This window comes from Anabrus simplex, chromosome 3 (assembly GCF_040414725.1).
Source record: "Anabrus simplex isolate iqAnaSimp1 chromosome 3, ASM4041472v1, whole genome shotgun sequence".
In the NCBI taxonomy this organism is placed as follows: domain Eukaryota; kingdom Metazoa; phylum Arthropoda; class Insecta; order Orthoptera; family Tettigoniidae; genus Anabrus; species Anabrus simplex.
The window spans coordinates 308,461,711-308,487,595 of record NC_090267.1 but is presented as its reverse complement, the minus strand read 5'-3'; the positions used below and the strand labels follow the sequence as shown (position 1 = coordinate 308,487,595).

General features: G+C 39.8%; 1 protein-coding gene and 1 long non-coding RNA gene across 3 annotated transcripts in view; one reads left to right on the top strand and one right to left on the bottom strand.

Annotated features, from left to right (window-relative positions):
- LOC136866292 (uncharacterized) overlaps positions 1-18,110 on the bottom strand; it is a 63,938-nt gene extending 45,828 nt beyond the window's left edge. The window contains exon 1 of the long non-coding RNA XR_010859526.2: positions 17,971-18,110. This is a non-coding gene — a long non-coding RNA (uncharacterized lncRNA). The remainder of the gene's footprint in view (positions 1-17,970) is intronic.
- Positions 1-25,885, top strand: part of aralar1 (calcium-binding mitochondrial carrier protein aralar1) — a 404,690-nt gene that overhangs the window by 30,891 nt on the left and 347,914 nt on the right. The window contains exon 1 of one of the 2 annotated variants that reach the window (XM_067143122.2): positions 18,089-18,224. The exons of the other annotated variant lie outside the window; for it this stretch is intronic. Coding sequence (XP_066999223.1) covers positions 18,195-18,224 — 30 coding nt within the window. The 5' untranslated portion in view covers positions 18,089-18,194. Of the gene's footprint in view, positions 1-18,088; positions 18,225-25,885 lie in introns of those variants that run through there. 2 annotated transcript variants of the gene reach the window in all.

The window sequence follows — 25,885 nt, the reverse complement described above, 5'->3', positions numbered from 1 at the left end:
CGTAAAACAATTAACATTATTATTACTTTTCTAATGGTAAATACCATTATGAGGGCCGATGACCTGGATTTTGGACCCGTTTCGAGAACGAGCCTATTCTAATCGATTCAGCATGGTGCTATAGAAGCAGTCCCTTGGTCCGTACTACTATTGTTTTGTGCCAGCTTCTGTGCATGTGAGGCACTGTGGGTCGGATCACTGATCGTTTTAATTTCATATCAATTCCATCCATTCTTGAATTCTGGTCAGTGGAGGATTTCGGACTTTTAATTTGTCATCTCATTTCGTACCATTAGGGGCCGATGACCTCGATGTTAGGCCCCTTTAAACAACAAACATCAATCAATCATAAGTCAAGAAAGGAAGGATGCCGGGGCAGTACCTTAACTAAGGCCCTGGCCGTTTCATTCCCACTTCTAGCCCTTCCCCGTTCCATCGTCGCCGTAAGACCTATCTGTGTCGCAAGGTAGTTCTACGTACCTTGCCTCTGTCGGTGCGGCGTAAAGCTAACCTAAAAAAAATAAAAAAATAAGGAAATTTCAAAAATAAATCAATGGGGAACTGAGATACTACACCTGAAGGGGGCAGAAAGGAATACTGCACCTAAGTAGATAGGAAGTGAAAGACAGCTGAGGAGGAATAAAAGAAAAGTGTAAAATATTGTAGAGAAAGTGCAGGATGCAACTTATTCTGATGATACAGTACATCAAAAGACAATGTATTCAATACTTCAAACTTCGGGTGTGATGGAAAATACTCTTATTTACATTCTGTGTCCTACCATGTGCAGTAAATGTTCTTAAAGTGATAGCTGGGTTATAAAACTATTACAAGTTACTATGCGTTGCTTAGGGTGGTGGAGGTAAGGCTATTCGTATTCAGTAGCATTTTTTTTTTTTTTTTTTGTTCGAACTGATACCGTAAAGATTCCATGTTTTGAAAGGTCCAAGGTGATGTTTACTCTGGTGCCTCAGGCCTAGACACACAACCATGATACGACAAGAAGGCAGAGTTGAGTTGTTCGATGAATACACCCCGTATTAAATTTGCATTTACTTGTTCACGTTTTCACACACGGTCCAGAAAAATAAGCGTTGTTGGTTTTGTAGAGACCTCTTGTGTTCACGGTTGCGGGATCGAATCCCGGTGCAGGTGGTTGGCATTTAAGTGTACTAAAATGCCCTGGCTGTTGATTTGACGCGATAAAGAACACCTTTTCAGTACAAAATTTCAAAAATTCCGGCGTTTCTTAAAGCTGATGGCAGTTGGTGGGACGTTAGACTCGTAGCATTGTGATCGTGTTTTTATTATCATTTTTAAAATACCAGAATATAACCTTATTTCAAGTTCCGTGACAAATTCACAACCCAAGCATTAACTTTCATGTTTTAGTGCTGAAATCTTAATTGCACATAGACTGGGTTTGATGAGTGTATGCTGGTCATGATCCTTCCATCTTCACCACGCTTAGTGAAGATTAAATAATAATAATAATAATAATAATAATAATAATAATAATAATAATAATAATAATAATAATAATACTTAGTGGCAGTCACTGGTACCTTGAAAGGTCATAACTGAAACTGGAGAGGTCATAGTAAGGTCAACAACATGGTTGGTTTATGAAAAATCTGTTCACATCCTGTAGATTAGTTGTATGAAGCTGTGGTATCGGAGGCTACGGCAGAACTGTATTAGGCCAATTAATGCTGTTTGACGTTATCGTTGAGTAGGAAAATCTAGTCTTTACAATGGCTTTCGTCGCACCACTAATATTGCCATCGTTCTAGAGGGAGTGAATGGGTGTGGTGAGGTGGTATGCAGGATCGCTAATCAAGCCTTGCGTTCGTTGTGGGAAATAATCTCTGCCGTTTTAGACGTTGTGAACATGAATGGATGATGCCTAATAACACGCACTGAACGTCTTTATCCCCGTTGTCTTCGCTTTCTGTTCGCTCTCGGGCTTACAGCCAGCATCAAACTATTGTCTTAGCCATGTGCTATTCTGGCGGCGAGTTTCTGGATACTCGCCAACAGTTACGAATTTTTTGGCCCCATGACCTGTTTTTAGTTTTAAGTAGACCAATCTTGGGTGTTTTACTTTTGAACATCATTCGTGTATAAGATCGTCAGTCGAACATCTTAATTTTATTTCCAGGAATGAATGTACTTATTTACCGTGTGGCTTTTAGTGCCGGGAGTGTTCGAGGGCATGTTCGGCTCGCCTGGTGCAGGTCTTTCTATTTGACCCCAATGGGTGACCTGGACGTCTGGATGTGGGGATGATGATGATGATGACGACGAGGTAGGGAGAGAGTGTCGAATAACACCAAAGGGTCTGGTCAAAGCTTTTACGTTCGCATCCGACGGACGAATCACCATCAACAGCGTCATATGCCCTCACTCCATATGAAGTTCATGTTATGAATGCTGCGGAGAGGTTTGGAATTGAACCCAGGCTTTTGTCACGCAATCTAGTGATTAGAAATTGTCTACCACCACCTCTCCTTCCCCTGTCGGCCAACATTCTGATGAACATTTTTTCGACCAACGGGTCACGAACCGGCTAACCACAGTGTCACTGTATAGTCTTGACGCCAAAAATCATGGCCACCAGGCGGGCTAGGAATAAATGTAATTGAGTTTTAGGTTCTTACGCCCCTTCTTTATAATTATTAAAACTTATAAACGCAGTGTTGTTTTTTCACACCACCTTTCGTACCTTATATCAGATTACTTTTATTTCTTAAGCTTGTATTTCTCGTGAATTATTTAGCGTTGCTTCCTGCGCAAATGGTTCTTACCTTCAATCCTATTTAAAAGTAGGAAAGATCACAATATGAAGATAAAGTTGGAATTCAAGAGGACGAATTGGGGCAAATATTCGTTTATAGGAAGGGGAGTTAGGGATTCGAATAACTTACCAAGGGAAATATTCAATGATTTTCCAATTTCTTTGCGATCATTTAAGAAAAGGCTAGGAAAACAACAGATAGAGAACCTGCCACCTGGGCGACTGCCCTAAATGCAGATCAGTAGTGATTGATTGATTGATTGATTGATTGATTGATTGATTGATTGATTGATTCTACTGCAAGGCTCTTTATAGAATGGCGATATTTTAGACCACAACAGAAGAGGTGCAAAGTATTTTAATTTAACAAAGAGTTGCATAATATTGTGAAATTACAGTTTCTAACTGTATTATACAGGATGTCCCAGAAGGAATGGTCACTATTCAGGGAGATGGCAGGAACGATCATTTGAAATAAAAAATTTCATGTGGACTCATGCCCTGTTCCGAATGGTTTCCGAGATAGAACACATTTACTGTACATTTGTGTTTGGGCTAGTGGCGCGTACATATGTGTCTTACCCACCCAACTTCTTTGATGTTTTATTCTAGCCCAGCCTACCTCGTTGCTTTCAGCCTCTTTGCTCGGGATGTCTTTCTGCCATTAAACTAGCCCATTGAACGCGCAGTTGTTCATGGTGTATTGTAAGTGAAGTAGTGCGAGGGATTGCGAGTGTATCAGAAAGCATCGGTTAACTGTGTTTGTTTACGCGCTGGCTAAAATGCCACGCATCTACACTAAAGAATATTCAGATATAGTGGATGTTTACGGCTTCTGCGATAGTAGTGCTGCTGCTGTCGAGGAATACCATCGGGGCTTTCCGACACGTCGAATTGCTGATCGTAGATTGTTCACCAGAGTTTTCAGCACATTGTGTCAAAAAGGTATTTTTCCAAGTTCCCATTTTTCTTCTGAACGTGTAGTTCAACAACCTGTGGAGGAACAGCAACGCATTGTTGGAATGGTGTAGCGTAGTCCTACTACCAGCACACGGCGATTTTCTGCACGTATCAGTGTCCCACAAACACGTGTATGGCGAATATTACATGCGGATAGCTTGTACCCATTTCAAAACGTCAAGGAGGTGCGCGCCACTAACCCAAAAACAACTGTACATAAAATGTGTTCTATCCCGGAAGCAATTTGGAATGGGGCGTATGTCCATATGCAGTTTTTTGCTTCAAATAACCGTTCCTGTCATATCCCGGAATATTGACAATTCCTTCTGGGACACTCTGTATAGATGCCTGTTATCGAGATTTGTGAATGCACATCAGATAGATGAATTAAATTGAACTTAGTGTTATTTGGCATGCATTATTTCTATGCAGATTTAGAGAAAATAGCGAAGGACAGCTTAGAGAGTGTTTGTTAGCAGTAAGGGATGGTGAGATTTCTCAGAGGAATATATGAGTCAAATTTAATATTCCAAGAAGGTTGATGATATATGAAGACTGACACCAAGTGAGGAAGCTGGGGCAGCCACCTTTATTCAGTCAAAAGGAGGAAGGATGATTTGTAAAATGTAGAAATCGTGAGTGATTTTTGGATATCTGATTACTTCGTGCAGTTTGCATGCCAGAGTACGAAACTATCTGACTCAAATAGAATGATAAATAATCAAATTCAAGGACAATTTGCCTGGTCAGGAGTGGGTTACAGGATTTCTGCAGCGTCACAAAACTCTTAGTGCGATTTACATCTAACATTAAACGCAGCAGTACTGCAGTAAATAAGGAGATTCTATTGGAATCTGGGATAATTTTTTACCAATGTTCTTAGTGAAAATATATGGAATTTCGATTAATCAAATCTTGTTCATAATCGTGCACTACGGCGATGACCTAGATCAGGGCGCCTCAGAGTGCGTGCACCTGGTGCATGCACTGTGTACGGTGCAAAAGCCGACTTCGCTTGGTAGACCAGAGTGCAGACCCCCTCTCCTCTATTTGGAGCAATAGCGCTCTTTCCCCACGCCTGTCTCCCTCTTCCTCACTTGCTCCGTAGCGCTCCAAATCCGAGCCGAGCTTAGCCGAGTAGCCCAGAGACGAAGCGTTGGTCCGAGCCGAGCCGAATGGGACCGATGCACTGTGCACAGGAACTCTGCGCCTCAATTTGCACGCGTGAGATTTTGGGCGTTTGAGAGGCCCTGACCTAGATATTAGGCCCCTTTAAACAACGAGCATCATCATCAATCGCGGACTAAAGAACATGAGAGCGTGGACACCCAAGTGTCCAGAAAATATACATCTTCCAAATCGAAAAGTGAATGTAATTTTGTCAGGAATTGTTCGTAATTTTCTTGTTTTCTGTAGGAAAAACTAAAAAAAGGAAGGCTTAAAGTATATAATACTTATAAGAACTGCTACGCTATGATGCAAATATACCTTCCTTTGAATTTAGTGGGTGATTGTTTCATTTGTAATGTTCTTTCATTGCTACATTCCCATTGTTACCTTGAAATTTACAATGATATTTAGCTTCTCCCCTTATTAGGATACTTTGCACCACTTTCTGATGTAGTAGAGAAAATACCCATATTCATTGTTTACGGGGTCCCTTTGATGCTTTTATTATACATTTATGACAAAAGAGTGTTTCCTTTTACAGTGTGGCTCCTATTTTGGGCAGAATACGAACATTATTCCTTAAAGCAGAGCAAAGTAACTCCAGTTTGCGGTTCCTGTTGTATGTTTAAATTTCCAAGTCGAGTATTGAGAGGCTCTGTTGCCTTTTAATACTCCCCGTGATTTCATGGTTCATAAAAGGTCCTTGGAAGTAATTGTCCAATTAATTAGTTGGAGGAGGTCATATGAGGGGTCCGAGTGTTGCTGGACGATGAAGTTTCGACTCTATCAGCTGATCGCAAATGTAAGCTTTACAGTGAATTAACAATAGCATTTTAATAACATTGATTGTAAACTCTTTTTTTTAAATACAATATTTTAAGTCTTAGTAAGATTGTACACTTTTTAAGTTAGCTGAACCTCTGGTTCGCTTGAAATCCCGAGAAATGATAAAGATAAGAAATGACACGCTGTTAAACGTCGCCGGTGCCTAGTTCATTGTTTGGAAGAGGCATTGAGCTGGTTATGAAAGATATTACCTTAGCTGTATGAAGTGTGTAGGAAGTTATTCTATTCGCAATGTGGTTTAAACGCAATACCGTTCGCTCGCGGTATGTTTGTAATAATTTATTTAGTATAATATAAGTGCGGAAAGAGATCTCTTGCAAAATTAATGCGTGTGTTTTAGATACAGTTTTTTGTACGAAAGTGCGGAAAGAAAACTATTACAGTCATTTTCCGCACGCCTCCTAATACATGCACCTACAGTAGAACGTTTGTCAGTAGCAGTTAATGAATAATATTATCGCAACAAACACTTCTATAACGATTTATAAATTAATATTGGTTAATATTAATTGAATACCTCCCCAGAACTGTACAGACAAGAAATGTGTTCCACCTATCAATACTTATTTATTGTAAGTGGATTTACATTAGTACCGGTTTCGGCCTTCCATGGCCATCATCAGCTAGTACGTAATTATATTACAGCCATTAGACAATATCACAAAGATGTTATTATGTTAGATCATCCGGATGTCTAATGGGAATAACGCACTCGTAGTAGAACACAGCAAGCTTCCAAACATATCGCTACACGAGCTCCACAACAACAATAATAATAACTACAACAAGAATACAGACGAGAGAGGTATCGCCACCGACAGCTCCTAATCAAAATTTAAACTCACGTCTTGCAGTCTGTCATAAAACTTACTGAAGTACATCGACGGTTGGATTACATAGTTCCCCCTATGGGTGGGGGACGCAGATGAAGAATACACCCACGGTATCCCATGCCTGTCGTAAGAGGCGACTAAAAGGGGCCCAAGGTGCTGTCAACTTTGGAGTGTGGATTGGCGACCACGGGGCCATTAGCTGAGTCTTGCGCCTCCCTTGGTCAACTCTTGTTCTTTTCCGACCCCGACGGTATTAGAACATTCGAGGCCTAGGGAGTCTTTCATTTTCACGCCCTTCGTGGCCCTTGCCTTTCTTCGTCAGTTACTTCATTTTTTGAAGTGACGGATCCCTTCTTTCTTCTTTTTTCTCTCTCTTAACCCCCTGTGGGTGGGGGACGCAGACGAATAATACACCCACGGTATCCCCTGCCTGTCGTGAGAGGCGACTAAAAGGGGCGACCAAGGGATGATAGAATTAAAACCATGAAACTACTTTTGTTTCGTACCATCATGCGGGGAACACCATGGGTTGCCTGTACTTGCGAGTAGTATCACTAAATTAGGTACGAAATAGGTTTGTGATTAGTAACAGTAAGGAGGCTGGCCTGGGGGTTTCCAGTACCCGTGCGTCGTACCCATGTGAGCAACACCGCGGGTCTGGGCATAGCCTGTGTGTTGTACCGCTATATTAGCGACTCCGTGGGTCCGCGTTGCCCGTGATTGGTACCCGCTATGTGAGGAACGCCACGGGATGTGTGGTTAGTACACCTAGGTGAGGAACCTTACCGGTTTGCGTTGGCTATGAGTGACGCCATTGTGTGAGAAATACCATAGGTCTGCGTTACCTGTACGAAGTGCAATACTTGTGAGCAGTACCATCTTGTGTGGAACACTGTGAGTCTTCGTTACTTTTGATTAGTACCCCAACATGACAAATACCATGGTTCTACTTTACTCGCGACATGTACCATTCTGTGGGGCCTTAGACGTGGATATGCACCCCTTTAGACATCAAGCATCATTGTGCTTTATAAGTGGTCCCTTGGTCAGTAATACTATTATTTACGATCTTTTTTGAGTCTGATCCACTGTTTTCTTTGCTTCTTTCTTTTTTTTGTTGGGTTCATGTCCATCCATTCATTCTTCATGACATTTTGTATTTTATTTTGGTCAGCGGATGAAATTGGAACTTTTTGTTATTTCATTTCGTACCATTAGGGGCCGATGACCTCGATATTAGGCCCCTTTAAACAACAAGCATCATCATCATCATCATCATCATCATCATCATCGGATTACATAGTACCCAAAAAAAATTCACGACAAAGGTTTTCACCACGAATCAATATGACATATATCAGCCATAGAATAATCTCGAAGATCACTTCATACAACTAAATTAACATGATACAGAAGCACAAGAACCAAAAAGAAGATTGAAGAAGGAAATCCACGCAACGGGAACTCAAATTTTAACAAGTGTTTTAACATATATATACACCATATTTTAGAGTGTTTAACTTAAGTGTTTTATACTGTGGCTTATGTATTTTAATATGTTTAATGTACTCATGTCCAATGTATACTCAATATGTTTTAGTTTACTGTAGCCTTCATCACCACTTTGATCACAGATATTTTAAACTCACATAGACAAACACTACTACAATTTGTTTTATTTTCATCCCCATTAGACATCCGGATGATCTAACATAACATCTTTGTGATATTGTCTAATGGCTGTAATATAATTATGTACTAGCTGATGATGGCCACGGAAGGCCGAAACCGGTAGTAACGTAAATCCATTTACAATAAATAAGTATTGATAGGTGCAACACATTTCTTGTCTGTACAGTGAATCCAATCAATACGGAAAATGAAACTTATAAATAATAATACCTCCCCAGAATATCGTTGATTAATCCTTTTGGTCTACTTTAGAGGAAACAGTGTAAATAATATCATTTAATATTTATTCACAGATAATTTTATGCATGCATACCTTGTGATAGTACATATATCAACCCACGCACTGTATTCAGAAGTAGGAGATATTGTTATTGTTATTATTATTATTATTATTATTATTATTATTATTATTATTATTATTATTATTATTTCATTTGTATATTTATTGTTAATATATTAAGCTGGAAGGTCTCCATATGTGATATGAGTAATTTGTTTTGTACAGACGGATGGGGAAACAGTGCTATTTACAACTCGGAAACTTTGTATGTCATGTGGAATAGCCCAGAGTCCGTTGATGATGTTATTGTCTTGGGATCCGAACGTGGTTCAGGGCGTGATCTTGGAATGACAAGAGGATCTTCCACTCGTTGGCCAACATCAATCTAGACGTATCATGAAAGAGTAGAGGGAAGCTGAGGTCTATATAGGCATGTGTGAAAACAGCGGAGGAGAGGACTTCAAACTGTGGTAGGAAGAGATGTAACTTTGGTGGAACGTGGTCTTATAATGTTTGTGGTATGTGAAGTGTGGTACTCACCTACAACTGTGGGGCGCTTAGGCACTTGGTATTTTATTACTTGTGGCGGCTTGGTATAGTGTGTTGGCGAAAGCTATGGGGTACTGTACCTCAGACTTCCCAGAATTTATGTTTTGGAACGACAAGCGTGTGTTGCTCAGGTGAATGTATCTTTAAACCAAGTGTTAGAATCAGTGAATACAGAATTATAAGGTACAGTATCAGTGTGATGTAACAAGTGCCAATAATGAGAATATGCAAGTTGTGTTGATACACAGAGACATTGAAGGGCATTCTTCTACACATATTATATGCCTTGTAATTAATCTTCATCGGTCTGACTACAAATGGTAACTTGGTCCTTGGTTTTGGTTTCCCCACTGTTTTTGTTGTTGTTGTTGTTGTTGTTGTTGTTGTTTTTGTTGTTGATGATGATGATGATGATAATTGTGTAAATATGGAGTCTTCTAGCGGTATTTTGTGAGTGTATTTTATGTATATTTAGGTGTGTTGATGAGGGGCCTTGCTCGGATATTATTTAGAATATATAGAACATATTTTTAAATCAGTGGAGTTATTGATGAACCTAGGTGCAGTTCCTACCTATTTAGTAGTTTTCCGAAGGTTACGTAAGGCCTGAAGCAGATGTACCCCACCAGTACACAGCTTTATGTACACGCCCTGGGAGTGAGAAAATTATGCTCTATCAAAATTCGAGGGATCCATTCTGGTGAACTCTGGCGCTCATACTACGGACATTTCGAAATATTATTTTTATTAATTTATTTTAATTATTATTCACATATAATAATAGTATTACAACATAAACATTCATTATAGACTGGTATGCATTTCAGCTTTCAGTCGGCAAGCATCTGTGAAATCACTAAATGCCGCCACAATAATCTGTTTGTATCCAGCTCTGTAGCCTCGTTTATTTCTGCACCTCGTATGGTTAAGTCATTAGAAACTGAGTCTAACCATCGACGTCTTGGCCTTTCTCTACTTATTTTACCCTCCGTCGCTGAGTCTATTATTCACCTAAGGTAACCTAACCTTATCCATTCGCCTAACATGACCTCACCACCGGAGCAAGTCAATGCTTACGGCTTCATCAATCGAGTTCATTCCTAACTTAGCATTTTATCGCCTCATTCCGAATACCCTCCGACCATTGTTCCCACTTGTTTGTACGAGCGATCATTCACGCTACTTTCGTATCTGTTACTTCTAAATAAGATATCCTGAATCCACCCAGCTTTCACTCCCCTAAAACAAAGTTGGTCTGAAAACACACCGGCCTAAAGATAGTTTCGTCTGGGAGCTGACTTCTTTCGTACAGAACACTGTTGATCGCAACTGCGAGCTCACTGTTTTAGCTTTGCTGCAACTTGATTCAATTGATTTCAATACTTGAAATGATCTACCTGTTTAGCTTAATATCCGCATCCTGACATTCAGTTCTCTTAGGTTTCTTCCCTACTGACATCATTTTAGTCTAGGAAAGGCTGTTTTTATATCATACTCATTGCACTTATTTTCAAGTTCCAAGATATTAGACTGCAAGCTTTTAGCACAATCTGCCATCAAAACAAAGTAGTCGGCATGGGCCAAATTGCTTACTACATTCCCACCTAAATGAATCCCTCCCTGCCACTTCATACATTTCAGTAGACGATCCATGTAGACTATAAACAACAAAGGTGAAAGCTTACAACCTTGTGTAACCCCTATAAGTATCTTGAACAAGAACTAATTCTACAATAGATTCTCACTGCAGTCCATTGTCAACATAAATGTAATAGTTTGCATGTAATGATCTACTCTTAATCTCATAATCCTCCAGTACGGTTAACATTTTCCCCTCGGTACTGTGTCATGTAGTTTCTCTAGATCTTCTAAACATAAACATAGTTGTCCTAGATACTTAGTTACTGGAGATCAGAGAGTGGTCTCTATCCTAAAAAAATCCCGGAATTTCTGCACATGCCTAACAGATTTCCTGAATTTAATGTCTGTTTTATAGTCTATTGTGAATCTGGTGTTCCTGTCATCCCATATGTAGCGGTGAATAGCTTTATGCATGAAGAATGCATTCGTAACCGCTGATTCCATACCAGCACAGAAGTCCAATAAACGGTCCCCATTCCTATTAGCTTCCATATCTTCCCCACATTCATCTATCACCTTTTCGTATACTTCAGTTCAATTCCCAACTCTCGCATTGAAATCGCCTGTTAAAAATATCCTATCCTTGCTGTTGACCCTGACTACGATGTCACTCTGTGCTTCATAAAACTTGTCAACATCTTCATCTGTACCCTAACTTGTTGAATACACTGAGACTATTCTCGTCCTGATTCCTTCAGCAGGTAAAAATCTACCCACAATGTGGAGTGGCGCTGTTCACCAGGAAAAAAACAGCACGCAAAATAGTTTCTGTTAGGCATGCAAATGAACGAATGATGTGGATAGATTTGGTGGTTGGAGGAATTAAGACGAGAATCGTCTCAACGTCTTTACTATGCGAGGAAGAAAATGAGTAGAGGATGATGTGGTTTATGCAGCACTGAGTTACATCGTAGTCAGGGTCAGCAAATATTTTCAGCCGGTAAAATCTTCTTGTTTAATTTCGATATATGGCTGCTCTAGATGTTTTATAAGTTATGCTGTAAATATCTGCTTATCGTGCTGACGAACACTTGGCCTAGGCCGAGAGAAGTGTTCCGTGCCAGTTTTAAGGGGTTATTTATATCCTCTCTATCTTGTAAAGCGGACTTCAGTTATTTCAACGAGGAATCACAATGAAATAATGGCTGTTCATTGTCAGGATGCATTGTATTTTATCGTGTGTACTTTCAACGTACTTTTTCTGTCAGATATTTCCAGCTGAAATGTGAGTTGTCATTCCTAACAGTCTTCAGGCCTAATTTCTTTACATGGGTTTTAGAATTTGATTTTTCGAAACATATTTAATTTTCCGTGTTAGCACGGCTGTTTCTGACTAAGGCAGTAGTATTAGAAGTTTTCAGCGTTACCGCATTAAGGGTATTTTTATTAGGTGGCAAGTACTTGCTACATATAACCCTTAGGGGTGTGGAGTATTTAATTTAGAAAACACTTTAAGTAGACTTCATGCAATTGCATCGACATTGCGTAATATGACCACACATTCTTGTAGGCAAGTTTCACAAACGGCGTTCGATTCACCCTTCTTTTCCTCCTACGGAAGTGATATTTTGTTGAGTCGTGCAGTAAACTGAAATGTTGTTGTAATCATTAGTTTGTATAGCTACGTATAATGAGACTCTTGATTAAGGCCGTCGTATCTGAATAAAAGTCTTCAAAAATATTATTTGAAATGTTTATTGTCGTTCTAACTCGATGATCATATCACGACTTACATTAAATTGGAAAATATCAAAACATGAATAAAAGTCGTATTCGGTAACATTTTGTTGTTGTTTAGAGATGTGTTATGGAACTGAATATCTTGTTATTGGGTTCCCCTTAAACCAGTAGCCGTCACCATCATCATTCAGTGAAACTTTATAGTATTTGGATATGCTTCTTTCTATGTCGGGCGGATGGCCTAGATGTCAGGCCTAATAATAATAATAATAATAATAATAATAATAATAATAATAATAATAATTCTATACTCCCTGTCAGCGTCTTTGGTAACTCTTTAATAAGGCATCTTTGACAGGAATATTTGTGCCGGGTTGAATGGCTTAGACGGTAGAGCGCTGGCTTCCTGAACCCTAGTTGGCGAGTTCACTCCCAGCTTAGTCCAGCGTAGTATTTGAAGATTCTCAAACTCAAATGCCCCAGCCTTGTGTCGGTAGATTTAGTGGCAAACATTTCCGAAAACCGTAAAAATAGTTAAAGGAACGTAAAACCGTTTGTATGGTGGGGTGAACAAATTGTCGTGAGATAAGGCGCGGTGAGTATTACAGCGCGCGATTGCAATTTGATGTATTAAAGAAAACATATCATTTCTTAATTATATTAATGGCGTCTGTTATTATATGAAAGGTCGTGGAGACAATTTTAGCAACAGCTTGATGAGATATGGAAATATAATCGGATTTCCTTTATTATTATTATTATTATTATTATTATTATTATTATTATTATTATTATTATTATTATTATTATTATTATTATTATTATTATTACGGTTTAGGTTTGGAAAAGAGCACCGGAACTTGAACGAAGTAATTGTGTGAGATATGTTCAAAGAAAAAGAAAAGAGAGGAGTGCACCCTCAGAATAACGGTTCGCCATCTGGTAGAGTAAAACGGAACGTCGAAATTGATACGCAGACAGCCTAGATGGCGTCAAATCAAAATGCCTGCAAACGATAGCTGAGGCTGTACATTATTATGTCGCTGTGGTCTGGGATCGAATCAGACTTCCTAAACCAGTGCCTTAGCACAGTGGTATTCAAACTTTTGGGTTGGTGTACCCCCAAAATCCAATTGTTTTACCTTCGTAGCCCAGAAGTACGAGTATATTGCGATTATACCAAAAACAACAAATGATTGTTGCTGGATACCAAATAATAATAATAATAATAATAATAATAATAATCATCATCATCATCAACTGCAGCTTATCCCGCTTGTTCAGGGTCCCTGCACGCACTGAGGCATGAACGAGTCGTGGCTTGGGATTTAAGATAACATACCCTTCCTGACACTACAGGATTTTCGGGGGATTTTCAACTAAAAATCCCACACCAGCAACACGAGGAATCAAACCACGGTCGCCCGGATGACAGGCAAGCAGCAAAACCACGACACGACCCTGTTTCCCAATAATAACAATAATATATTGTATATATATGTTATCTTCGCTGGGCAAAGGAAACCTCGTAATTCCTTCGGAGTAAAGTTCACGGAAGAAGCCCCAAACTAAGTGCTCAGCAATGACCGAAGAACTGTTTCTAGCATTTTCATTGCTTAACGATAGTCCAATTATTCGACCATTGGAATCTTCTGTTCCCTTCTCAGGCAATGCGGCAAGCCTTCACAAGAGAGATTGATAAACGTGGTTTTCTCTTGAGTGGAATTACGAGGTTTTCATTGCCTGGCAACGATATACATAAACCAAACCAAACCCCATGGCGCAACAGCCCTGAATAATAATAATAATAATAATAATAATAATAATAATAATAATAATAATAATAATAATAATAATAATAATGGGTAATGGGTCTACCAGAATGCACAGCAAATTGTGGATCTAGAAGTATATGTGAAGATACCAGCATCCAAGCAGATATAAGCAGGAAAGTAGTAAAATATTGGTTAAGATTAAGAAGGGGAGAGGGGGGGGAATATTGAACCTAGCATACCAACACCAGATGAGACACTTAGATGATGATTATTGGCTATCGAAAGTGAAAAGTATGCTAGATAAAATAGGAATGGTAGAATATTGGGACAAAGAGATGAACAGTAAAGGGAACAGATTCATTAAAAAATGAACGATTAGAGTGAGGGACATAGAGAAACAGATGCTTAGGGCAGAATGTGAAACCAAAAGAACACTAGCAGAATTTTGCGGAATTATTCAAAACATGTCGATAAGAAAGAAAAAAAAAAAGAATCCCAAATAGGGAACTAAGAGGTGTGGTGTGGTGGCTAATGGGGTTATATAAAAACAAGGGACTGAGAGAGAATCATAATGAAAATCTTTGTCTATTCTGTGGCGAAGTAATGGAAGAAGCTCATTTATTGAGAACATGTAAGGGAACAAATGTACTGAGAACTAAATATCTGGGTGATGAATATAAATTAAAAGTTTAAAGAGAGAAGGAATTTTATACAATAGCTAAATTGTTAAATAAAGAATGGATCACCCCAGGAAGAATAGCTAAGTTTTTTGTATTTTAAGAAACATGTGGCAGAAAGAAATGAGAAGAGATTAGCAGTAACTAAAAGTAATTCTATTGTTAGTAAATGTGATTTTGAATGGTGTGATGATAGACAAGTAAACTTGAATTATATATGGTATAATGAGTAATGAGAGGTAGCATGAAAACAGAATAATGCACTAAGTAGAAACCTGAAGACAATGTAAGACACAAGTTCAGCAGGGATGTAATATGATGACTGTACAACAAGTGGTAGTGGATCGTGTCAGGAGAGGTAGAGGTGGAATGTTATGACTTGCTGTGTCAGTCAGGTGAGATAAAGGAGGATACTCTCCTCCATATGGATGGCCTTAATTCATTTTAATTTTGCCATTCTAATTTTAACTTCTCGTTTTAAATGTAGTAATATAAAAATTGTTGTATTAAGTAAGCTAAGGTAGGGGAAGATACATGTTGTCCTAGACTGTATAATATTGTTAACGTCTAGGACAAAATAAATTACATTCAGTATAGTAATAGTCAATAATTGTGAGAGAGAAATGTAAGTCATGTGTCGAATTTAATGAATTGTAATAAACGAATGCTCTCTCTCTCTCTCTCTCTCCAGCTTCAGGTGATCCTGAACTAGAAGACGCGTGTATTCTGTTCTATTCTAATCACGTTGACAGAGTGGACCTCGAACCAGCCCTCAGATCCAGGTAAAAATCCCTGACCGGGTCGGGACTCGAATCTGGGGCCTCCGGGTAAGAGGCATGCACGCTACCCCTACACCGCGGGGCCGACTCTACGATATACACGAGTATAATTATTAATGAAACAATTGCAATTGTATTATGTGCACTGCTACTGAAGAAACATTGACGTGAATGAGTGGATTTCGAAACAAAAAATTAAAACAGAGCAATGCAGCATAAGTAAGCATTTGTACATGCCTAGTCAATGGGAAGTACAAAATGATCCATAGGCCTATTTTAGGATGAATAATGTAGTAGTAGACAAAAAAACACTAAATAAAAACAAGATTTTATTGAAAATGAGCAGGTTCAACGCATTCCTGAACTGCTTACTGAAAATAGAAGCTGCGATGAATTTGCGTACCCCTTGAGACGACTCTGCGTACCCCTAATGGTTCGCGTACCACACTTTGAACACTGCCTTAGCACTCTCGCCTGTAAAGGTAGGTTTCGTTCATTCATGGTGGATGGTTTCAAGTATGGATCATAAACTCACCGGAAATATCGGCCAGCCATCCTGTGGTCCTCCTAAAGCGAGGTTAAATTTGATACAGAAGAAATGCAAAGGATATTCACATTACTTTGTGGAGTGGCTTAGATAGTAGAGCGCTGACTATCTGAGCCCAGGTTTGTGAGTTTGATCCCAGCTAGGTCAGATAGTATTTGAAGGTGCTTAAATACGCCAGCCTCGTGTTGGTAAGTTTATCAACATGTAAAAGAATTCCTGAGGTACAACATTTCAAACATTTCGGCGTGTTACAGAACTGTAAAATAAGTCAGTGGATTGTAAAATAAATACCATTACTTTGGATAAAAAAGTTATGATCATGCACTAAACACACTACAACTTCTTTGAATCCAAAATATAAACTGTAATGTTACAATGATTTGCCGTTGATCACGGCGTAACGGCTAGTGTTTTTAGCTGCCGTCCTCGGGGGCCTGGGTTCGATTCCCGGTACTGCCAGAAACTTAAAAACTGGCAGGAGGGCTGGTATGTGGTTGAAATTGTACGTGCAGCTCACCTCCAATGGGGGTGTGCCTAAAAAAAGCTTCACTACCTCGGGATGAGGACACGAGTTTACTTACAGTGTCCACCATAGTCCCTCACATGAAGCAACTGTTACATATGTTAGGAGACTTATTTCCGGGCTAAAGAACTCATTGGGGCAAAATTGCGGCATTCTGGAGTCTATTAAGACCGGTTGAAGCCTTAATAATAATAATAGGAAATTATAGATTGACAGAATAACGAGTTATAACAAACTTGATATTGTACTGACAGACAAGACGTCAAAGGGCACATATCTGATCGAAATTGCAATCCCAACTCCTGAGAAAATCTAGAAGATCAGGGAGAAAGTCCACAAGTACCTGCCACTGGCAAATGAAATAAGAGAGATGTGGCATCAGGATAGAACTGTGGTTGTTGTAATAGTAGTGGGAGCACTAGAACGAATTCCCCACGAGCTGTATAGGGCCTAATGCACTTCGCCACCTAAATCTCAAGAAGAACTGCATTGAGTTGCAGAGGTTGGTGGTTTTAGGATTTTTCGGCATTATGAGGAAAGTGCTGAATTCGAAGGATCCATAATTGAAGAAAATCATTAGACCAACAGTGTTTCACTAAGCTTGAATAGTAATCCCGCGTACCGGGCGAGTTGGCCGTGCGTGTAGAGGCGCGCGGCTGTGAGCTTGCATCCGGGAGATAGTAGGTTCGAATCCCACTATCGGCAGCCCTGAAAATGGTTTTCCGTGGTTTCCCATTTTCACACCAGGCAAATGCTGGGGCTGGACCTTAATTAAGGCCACGGCCGCTTCCTTCCAACTCCTAGGCCTTTCCTATCCCATCGTCGCCATAAGACCTATCTGTGTCGGTGCGACGTAAAGCCCCTAGCAAAAAAAAAAAAAAAAAAAGAAAAGTAATCCCGCGTAATGTACCTGATCACCGGGGTAACGTGAGAACCTGGCTAATAATATGTTTATATTCAATCGAGTAAGGTAGGTATAAGATGGATGTGCTTCTGTCAGTAAACTGCTGGACTGAATATTGGTGTTCTGAGTCTTTATTTCTTGGCATTGATCGTAGCGCATTATGTGTTTGGTAACTGCATGGCAAAATGCCACCAGGGCTGGATAGACAATCAATTCGTATTTAACACCCAGACCGCTGAACTTGCACGTGAAATGTTCAGTGAATGTGGGTAACAAATATTGATAAGTTGGAAAAACAAAAAGATTTTACAACTTACCCCGATCCTCGGCGGTCGCCAATGCTCGTAGCTACTGACTGTGTGTGGAGGTGACACAACAGGTAGTGTCGGGCCAGCCGAGCGAGTCCAAGCTACTCCGTTCCTCTGCTGAGTCGACCTCTCGCCTACCGCGACCACCGATTTTGAACGACTAGTTTGTTTTTTATTGTGAAGTGTGCCTAGTGCTGTTTGTCACCTGGTGAAGGTGGAGAAGTAACTGAAGTATGGTGGCAGCAACACACATATCAGAAGAGGTTAGTATTTCCTGTACTTCATACTGATTTTGTTGTATGTCCTTGTAGTGACCTTTCTACTTAATTGCCAATCCGCAAAATCTGTTTGGAATTTAGGGAAGCAAACATTTTTATAGTAATAGGTCTTTTTAATGTACGAATGGCATTTGTATTTCACAACCTGTTGGTGACCGAAAAATTACTTCAGACTGGAAGTGTGATTAACGAAAATATCGTACATTTTTCTCAGTCCAAGTGAAATTGTTGACCATTGAATCATTGAATCCGCACACGTTTAAGAATTAGTGCCAAAGGATCGAAATCACAATTTTCAGTACTAGAAATATTATTTCGCCGACCTGTGGCCAATAGTTGTTAAAATTGTTTATTGATAAATTAAATTAGTTTTCTATTGAGGATGGTCAGTTTAAACAAATGGTGTCATTGTAGGGATTACATCGTAATTTTGAAATAGAATTGCGAATTGGGTCAATGTGTTGTTTCTACTTTCTCCTCAGGTGGCTTCTCCTATCATATGTACAGCGGTTTATTTATAAGTCAATTTATCTTTAATAAAATGGTGGTATTGCCAGTATCAATCAGAAATGAAAATGCAAAATACTTTATCGGTATAGCACTAATGCATTTAATTTATTTAGAAATCTAATGTTTTTCAAGTTAGTTTAGGCAGTTCTTATTTATCGACACTCAACCATATACTAACAAAAAATTACCATTGTGTGCCGACGGGTAGTTTTCGGATAAGCACCATTCATATAATGCAGTTTGATCACTTTTTTTAATCGACCTCGATGCTATTAGGTTTGTGTATCTGGAAAGTTAATTTTTCCGGTATTCATGGTCATACCTTAGTTTGCCTGTTACCGTCATTCTTCTGAGAGGTTGAAATGTTTGGTTCCTGTCCCATTATGAAACTGATGACCTTGATATTAATTTTCCTTAAAATAATGATCAGTCAGTCTATGGAAATAGTAAATTGTACCTTCAATGTAGTTAGGAGGAACTCACCTCTTTGATTTGTTGTTTCGAATAGCCGCCGTCGGTTGAGTGGTTCAGAAGGTAGAAGTTGGCGGGTTTGATCTTGGTTCGGTCCCGTGGTTTTGAAGATGCTCAGATACGCCAGCCTCGTGACAGTAGATTTACCGATACGTGAAAACACCTGCGGTATAAAATTCCGGCACCTCGACGTCTCCGGAAACCATAAAAATAGTTAGTGGGACTTAACACCAACAACATTATTATTTGTGGAAATAACTATCACAAAACTTAACATTTGAAAACATTGTCCTTGGACGTGCGTATGAATTTCTATATGTACAGTGTATTTGTGTTAGCTTGTAATGTTCATAACACAAACAAATGTCTACTACTTTGTAATCCATAATTGGAATCGCCGCCGTCGTAAGATTTGGTTCTCACACTAACTCTGTGAGGAGAATATCTATCTATATATAAAATAACATGTCCTGACTGACTTACTGATTCATCATCGCCGAGCCAAAACTGCAGGACATAAAGAAAGTAAATTATGGAGGTACATTTATATTGGAGTATAGGTGCTCACTACGGAAGGATTTTTGTATATTTCATCGCTAAGGCGTGAAAAGGGGGGTGAATTGTTTAAATTAGTATATACATATCTCAAAAAGATGAAGACATTACAGACGTGAAAATTGGTATTTGAAATCTCCTTTAAAAATAAGGAAACATTTTTTGTTTTCGGAAAATCCATTTTGGTGGGTGTGGGGATGGGGGGGGGAGGACTGAAAAGGGGTTGAATTATTTTTATGGGGATACTTATATCTCAAAAACTGAAGATGTTACAGAGGTGGAAATGGGTATTTGGAAACTTTTTAATAATGAAACAAGTATTTTTTGTTTGTTTTCGACTTGAGAGAAGATTGTTTCTCACATGTACAGTTCTATGCCACATGGTCATCTTAGCCCCATAATGGAGTACCACAAACGAGGTTTACAAAGAGTTTCTGGAGTAAATGAAACTCAATTTTTCGATGAGTTTTTATACTTTAGGGATGTTCAGTTAATGTCGTAGTACAGTACCGAGGAACAATTACTTTTATAAAATTACGAAATCCACGCGAGCGAAGCCGCGGGTAACTGCTAGTTGGGATATATAGACCGAATGAAAGTTGAGTTATTCGATCTTGGTCCACGGCAGCTGACTTGAGTGTGGTTTTCCCCTCGCGGTTTTTCATTTCTACTCCTAGCAAGTGTGGCAACGGAATTATATTTCAAGGATCAGGTCACATTTCCATACTTTAGCCTCGCAAATTACAGGTTGTCTGATAAATGTACTCGAGCCCAACACGGTTTCATGACCCACATCTTGGTGTAGTGATTTGTTTTTCTGCCGACTGTTCAGATGAATCCAGGCTCGGTTCTCGAGCAAATATAATAGCTGAGTAGCCTGGTAGCAGTTTTGAATTCTAGTCAATACAATTGTTATTTTCAAAACTGAAAGTGGCATTCGTTGGCGGTTCCGATTCCACGTATAACTGTAGGTTCCGAGATTTATATTAGGACCTGGGGTGAGGTTGATTCACTCCTGTAAGATAAATTGGGAGAACGGTATAGTGTGAAAGTAGAGTTAGAGAAGTTCAAGTTAATGGTGCTGAAATATTCTGCATTTACTACTTTACCCTCAATTCTGTTTCAAGGAAGGCTGTCATTGGACAGCATTCTTTAACCGCAGATGGTTGAGAAGCACGAGGTTTATTTTTTAAATGAAGCTTCTCAATATGATGATAATCTTCTGGAACCCACCTTCCTTCAATGTCCGTTGGTTAGGTGTTGCGGGAAGTGTTCAGTATATATTATAAAATAACTTAAGTGTTTAAAATCATGAATGGTGTTTTCCATTTACACAGTCGCTGACTAGTGAGTAATAATAGTTGAGCGATTTGGCAAAAGTTTGCACTCACGTGCTACCCTGGTGAGTACAATGTGAACAACACGAAGTACCCAGAGCCAGCGCCAGAAAGTTGTGTATGTCGCTATTTGTGTCTTTATGTTTTCATTTTCTTTTGCACTGCCATCACATGTAGGCTACATGTTACCTGGTGACAGGTTATGTGCACCTTTGAAGGATACATACCATGGAAAGAAATTAAAGAATGATCCAAAGGAGTTCAATAATTTATATTGAATACGTACTGACTTTGACGTCCTAAAATGATCTTCACATTTCGTAAGTCATCTGACTTCACATTTTGTAAGTCATCTGATTAGTGAAATCTTGTCTTCATATCTCAATGCGTTTAATTTATCACGGATTGTGATGTAATTCATGTTAGTCTTTCGTGCCTTTTAAGTCCTCCCTGAATCACTGATACCCTGGCTTCGTGGGGCCAATTTTGTTTTCTTATTCCTTCTGGTATGTAACCAAGGACAGAATTATTATACATATATTGAGAGAAGAGTTAATGAGAACTAATATCATTCATTTTTTCTACCAAACAACAAAGTTTCCATGCGGTTTTTAAACACGCAGAGTTAAGTTCTCGGGACTGATGATCACGATATATGTAGCCCATAAATGGGACAATTGATTTGTCTCGGGTATTGTTAGTGCCTTTTCTTGGCTAAATCTAATGTTAATAGTGACTGTGTCTTCTACTATGTGCAACGTCAAATTTGATATTTTTATTGACCTGTCTTAGTCCCATCTTTAGCTTTGACGATATGAAAATGACTGAGGTAGCTATGTGCAATGTTAATACCAGCATTCCTTATGCAGCCAGTCCCTGTTATGAATGGTGTGAAAATGTCGTTCATAGGGTCGGTTGGTGGGTGCATTTCAATGGGCTTGGCAAACTGATACGTAATAGCAACTGCTAGCTCGGTGAGGAAAGCAATGGGAAACTACCTCACTCCTCAGTTCCCTAGTATGCCTCTTCAGCGATGCATAGGTCATCTATGACAGCTGATCTTGCAGCTGTTGAGGGTCAAACCAGCCTTTGGGCTGAATACTCAATATAGGCTACAGGAATTGTTCTTGTTTTTTGATCCAAGTATGGTCGGTACGTAGGTCGATGTGACAGTCCGTAAGTAAGTTAGCAAAAGTTCGTTGGAGTTACAAGGCATATTTCTCCCACACCGAGCTCGATAGCTGCAGTCGTTTAAGTGCAGTCAGTATCCAGTATTCGGGAGATAGTAGGTTCGAACCCCACTGTCGGCAGCCCTGAAGATGGTTTTCCGTGGTTTCGCATTTTCACACCAGGCAAATGCTGGGGCTGTACCTTAATTAAGGCCATGGTCGCTTCCTTCCCACTCCTAGCCCCTTCCTATCCCATCGTCGCCATAAGACCTATCTGTGTCGGTGCGACGTAAAGCAACTTGCAAACAAATATTTCTCCCATATGGGGAAGATGCCGAAAAATTGAGTTTCCGACGGTGGTTTCTTTTCTAAGTAGGCCTACTGTAGTTATGTAGTTTGCAGGTAAGTGAGCCATGGACTACGGCTTAGTTCTGAGAGTTGAGGTATTGTGGGCCTCTCGAAGATATGCTTATCCGTAACCTGGACGAACTCTTGTACAGAAAAATCAACGTAAAATTTTGTGTACCTCGACTCACGTTGTGGTCTTCAGCAGTAAAACATTTATTGTCTCAGACTACTGTATAATATCGGGTATTTGTTCAGTACATGCTTTGCCAGTAATCTTGTGTCATTTAATGATGTTAGGTGGCAGGTAGCGTTTAAAGGAATTTGTATTATCATTTAAAGTCATGCTAAAATCATTAGTACAACCGTTTATATTAACTCCGCATATTAACTAGCGAAGAAATCCCTCCGATAATGTGCTTCTTTCTTTCGGTCGCTACCTCCTGTGTGTGGGGGACGCAGACGAAATACACCCACGGTATCCGCTGCCTGTCGTAAGAGGAGACTAAAACGGGCCACCAAGGGATGATTGAATTAGAACCATGAAACTACTTGTGATTAGTACCATCACGCGGGGAACACCATGGGTCCCCTTGATTTGCGAGTAGTTCCGCTATGTTAGGTACACAATAGGTTTGTGATAAGTAGTACCAGAGAGCGGTTCACTGTGGGTTTCCAGTACCTGTGATTAGTGTCACTATATGCGGAACATCACGGGCTTATTTTTCCTGTGATTTGTACCACTATGTGAGAAACACCACGGGCCTGGACGTTGCCTGTGATTAGTACCACTATATGAGCGACACCGTGGGTCTGTGTTGCCTGTGATGATTGTACGCACTATGTGAGGAACACCACGGGATAGTAAGAGTCTCTGTGATTAGTACAGTACCCAGTAATCGGGAGATTGTGGGTTCGAACCCCACTATCGGCAGCCCTGAAGATGGTTTTCCGTGGTTTCCCATTTTCACACCAGGCAAATGCTGGGGCTGTACCTTAATTAAGGCCACGGCCGCTTCCTTCCCATTCCTAGACCTTTCCTATCCCATCGTCGCCATAAGACATATCTGTGTCGGTGCGATGTAAAGGAAATAGCAAAAGCAATGTGATTAGTACACCTATGTGAGGTGCACCATGGGTTTGCGTTGCCTACGAATGGCGCCATTATGTGAAAAACACCATAGGTCTGCGTTACCTGTGCGACGTACAATACTTGTTAGTAGTACCATGATTGGAACACCGTGAGTTTACGCTACTTTGCTTAGTACCGCAGCTTGAGAAATACCATGGTTCCACTTAACTAGCGATAAGTACCATAATGAGGGGCCGTTGACCTGAAATTTGAACCCCTTTACACAACAAGCATCATCGATTCAGGATTGTGCTTTGGAAGTAGTCCCTTGGTCAGTATGTAGTTTCTGGGAAGGTGAGGCATAGCGGGTCGGATCTACTGATTGTTTTAAATTCATATTCATCCATTCAGTCTTCATCATCGCGTTTTGAATTCTGGTCAGTGGATGAATTTTGTACTTTGAAATTGTCATTGCATTTCGTCTCATTTCGTACCATTAGGGGCCGATGACCTAGATGTTAGGCCCATTTAAACAACAAACATCATCATCATAATCAGCTTTCGGTCGTACTTGTATTTGTGGACTTCTCAGCCAATCATTTGTGGTGTCCGGTGGTGTTCCTAAGTCTAGCATCCTTCACAATGTTCAGAGCTAGCCTGTGACCTAAGAGTGACGAAGTTGTTCACAATGTTCATAGGTTAGACAAGGGACTTCACGGATATGGTCCATCAGGCGAAATGCAAATCTTTGGAACATAATTTATGCTTGTGTCAGTAGGCAGGACGAGATAGTCAGTGGTTGTTTGGAGAAGGGGACGGACGAATGGAAATACCGTCAGACGTCTTTGTTTCAATGAAGTGTCAGACGTGGTGCACACAGCGGAATGTAGAGAGAAGTATAGAGCGAAACGTACTTAACTGTTCTCTTCGTAATTTAAATTATAATATGCGAAGAGTTCGCTTTCGCGGGAGGCGCAGCTACTTAACTTTCTCACTCTCTGACGGATGGAAATTGGTGTGAGAAGTTTTAGAAGGCATTAGGTGCTAAAGTTGTTAGTGTCAGCAACATAGTAGATTGTGAAGAGTTGATTGGTAATTTCGTTGTGAGAATCGGAAATAGAATGATTTTAACGTTTCGCCGATTTGAGTGACTCAGACAGTAAAAGGTGCTGGCTTTCTGAGCCCAAGTTGGCAGGTTGGATCCTGACTCAGTCCGGCGGTATTTGAAGGTGCTTACATACGTCAGGCTCGTGTTGATAGCTTTACCGGCACGTAGAAGAACTCATGCAGGACAACATTCCGGCTCCTCGGTTTCGCCGAAAACCGTAAAAGTAGTCAGTGGGACGTAAAAATATTATTATTATTATTATTATTATTATTATTATTATTATTATTATTATTATTAACGTATCATCAGTTATTGCAATATTATATAAAGAACATTCGTATTTGGCCTTTGTAGGCAAATTCTACAATCATACTAATCTTTCTTATAATAAAAATGTAACTTTCCTTTAATTATGATCGAAGGAAGTGCTCGGAAAAATATTCACAAAGAACATCCACTATATTGTCAAAAGTTTCCGGACACGCCAGTTATGTTTAGTTGAACAATCAAAAATTGACACAAGAAACATTTTGAAGTGTTGTATCGGGTATCATCGTACTTGGGTGATGCGGTACAGCTACAACAAAACGTGATGCATATCGCTTATTGTTAAACGACACGTTCATGATGAAATCCGACTGTCAATACACAGTGCAACTGTCCGTATGCCAGAATAACATAAAAGAATACACTGAATTGGACGAAAAACTACCATAATGCTTAAATAAATATGTGAAGTGAGGGACACGCCTGGCAAGTGAAGCTCGACGTGAAGCACTTCGAGTGACGCAGCGTGTCAGTGTTAGTGTAGGGAAAAGGTCCTTGGTTATCAATAAGGAAATCCAGGGTTCGAATACTGGCACGGTCAATTCTTTATTTACTGGACTCCGTTACTCTATTGTGTAACTGCATCATTTTGACAGTCTTTGCATTTCCGCTCGGAGTGCTTGCAATGATCGCGTAGTTCATCATCAGTGGCTCTCGAAGGACTGTTGTAGAGGTGTAAATATGTTACGTGCCATGCACAACAGAGAACAGCCGTACACTATTAAGCATGTTCATGTGAGTGCCAGTTAGCA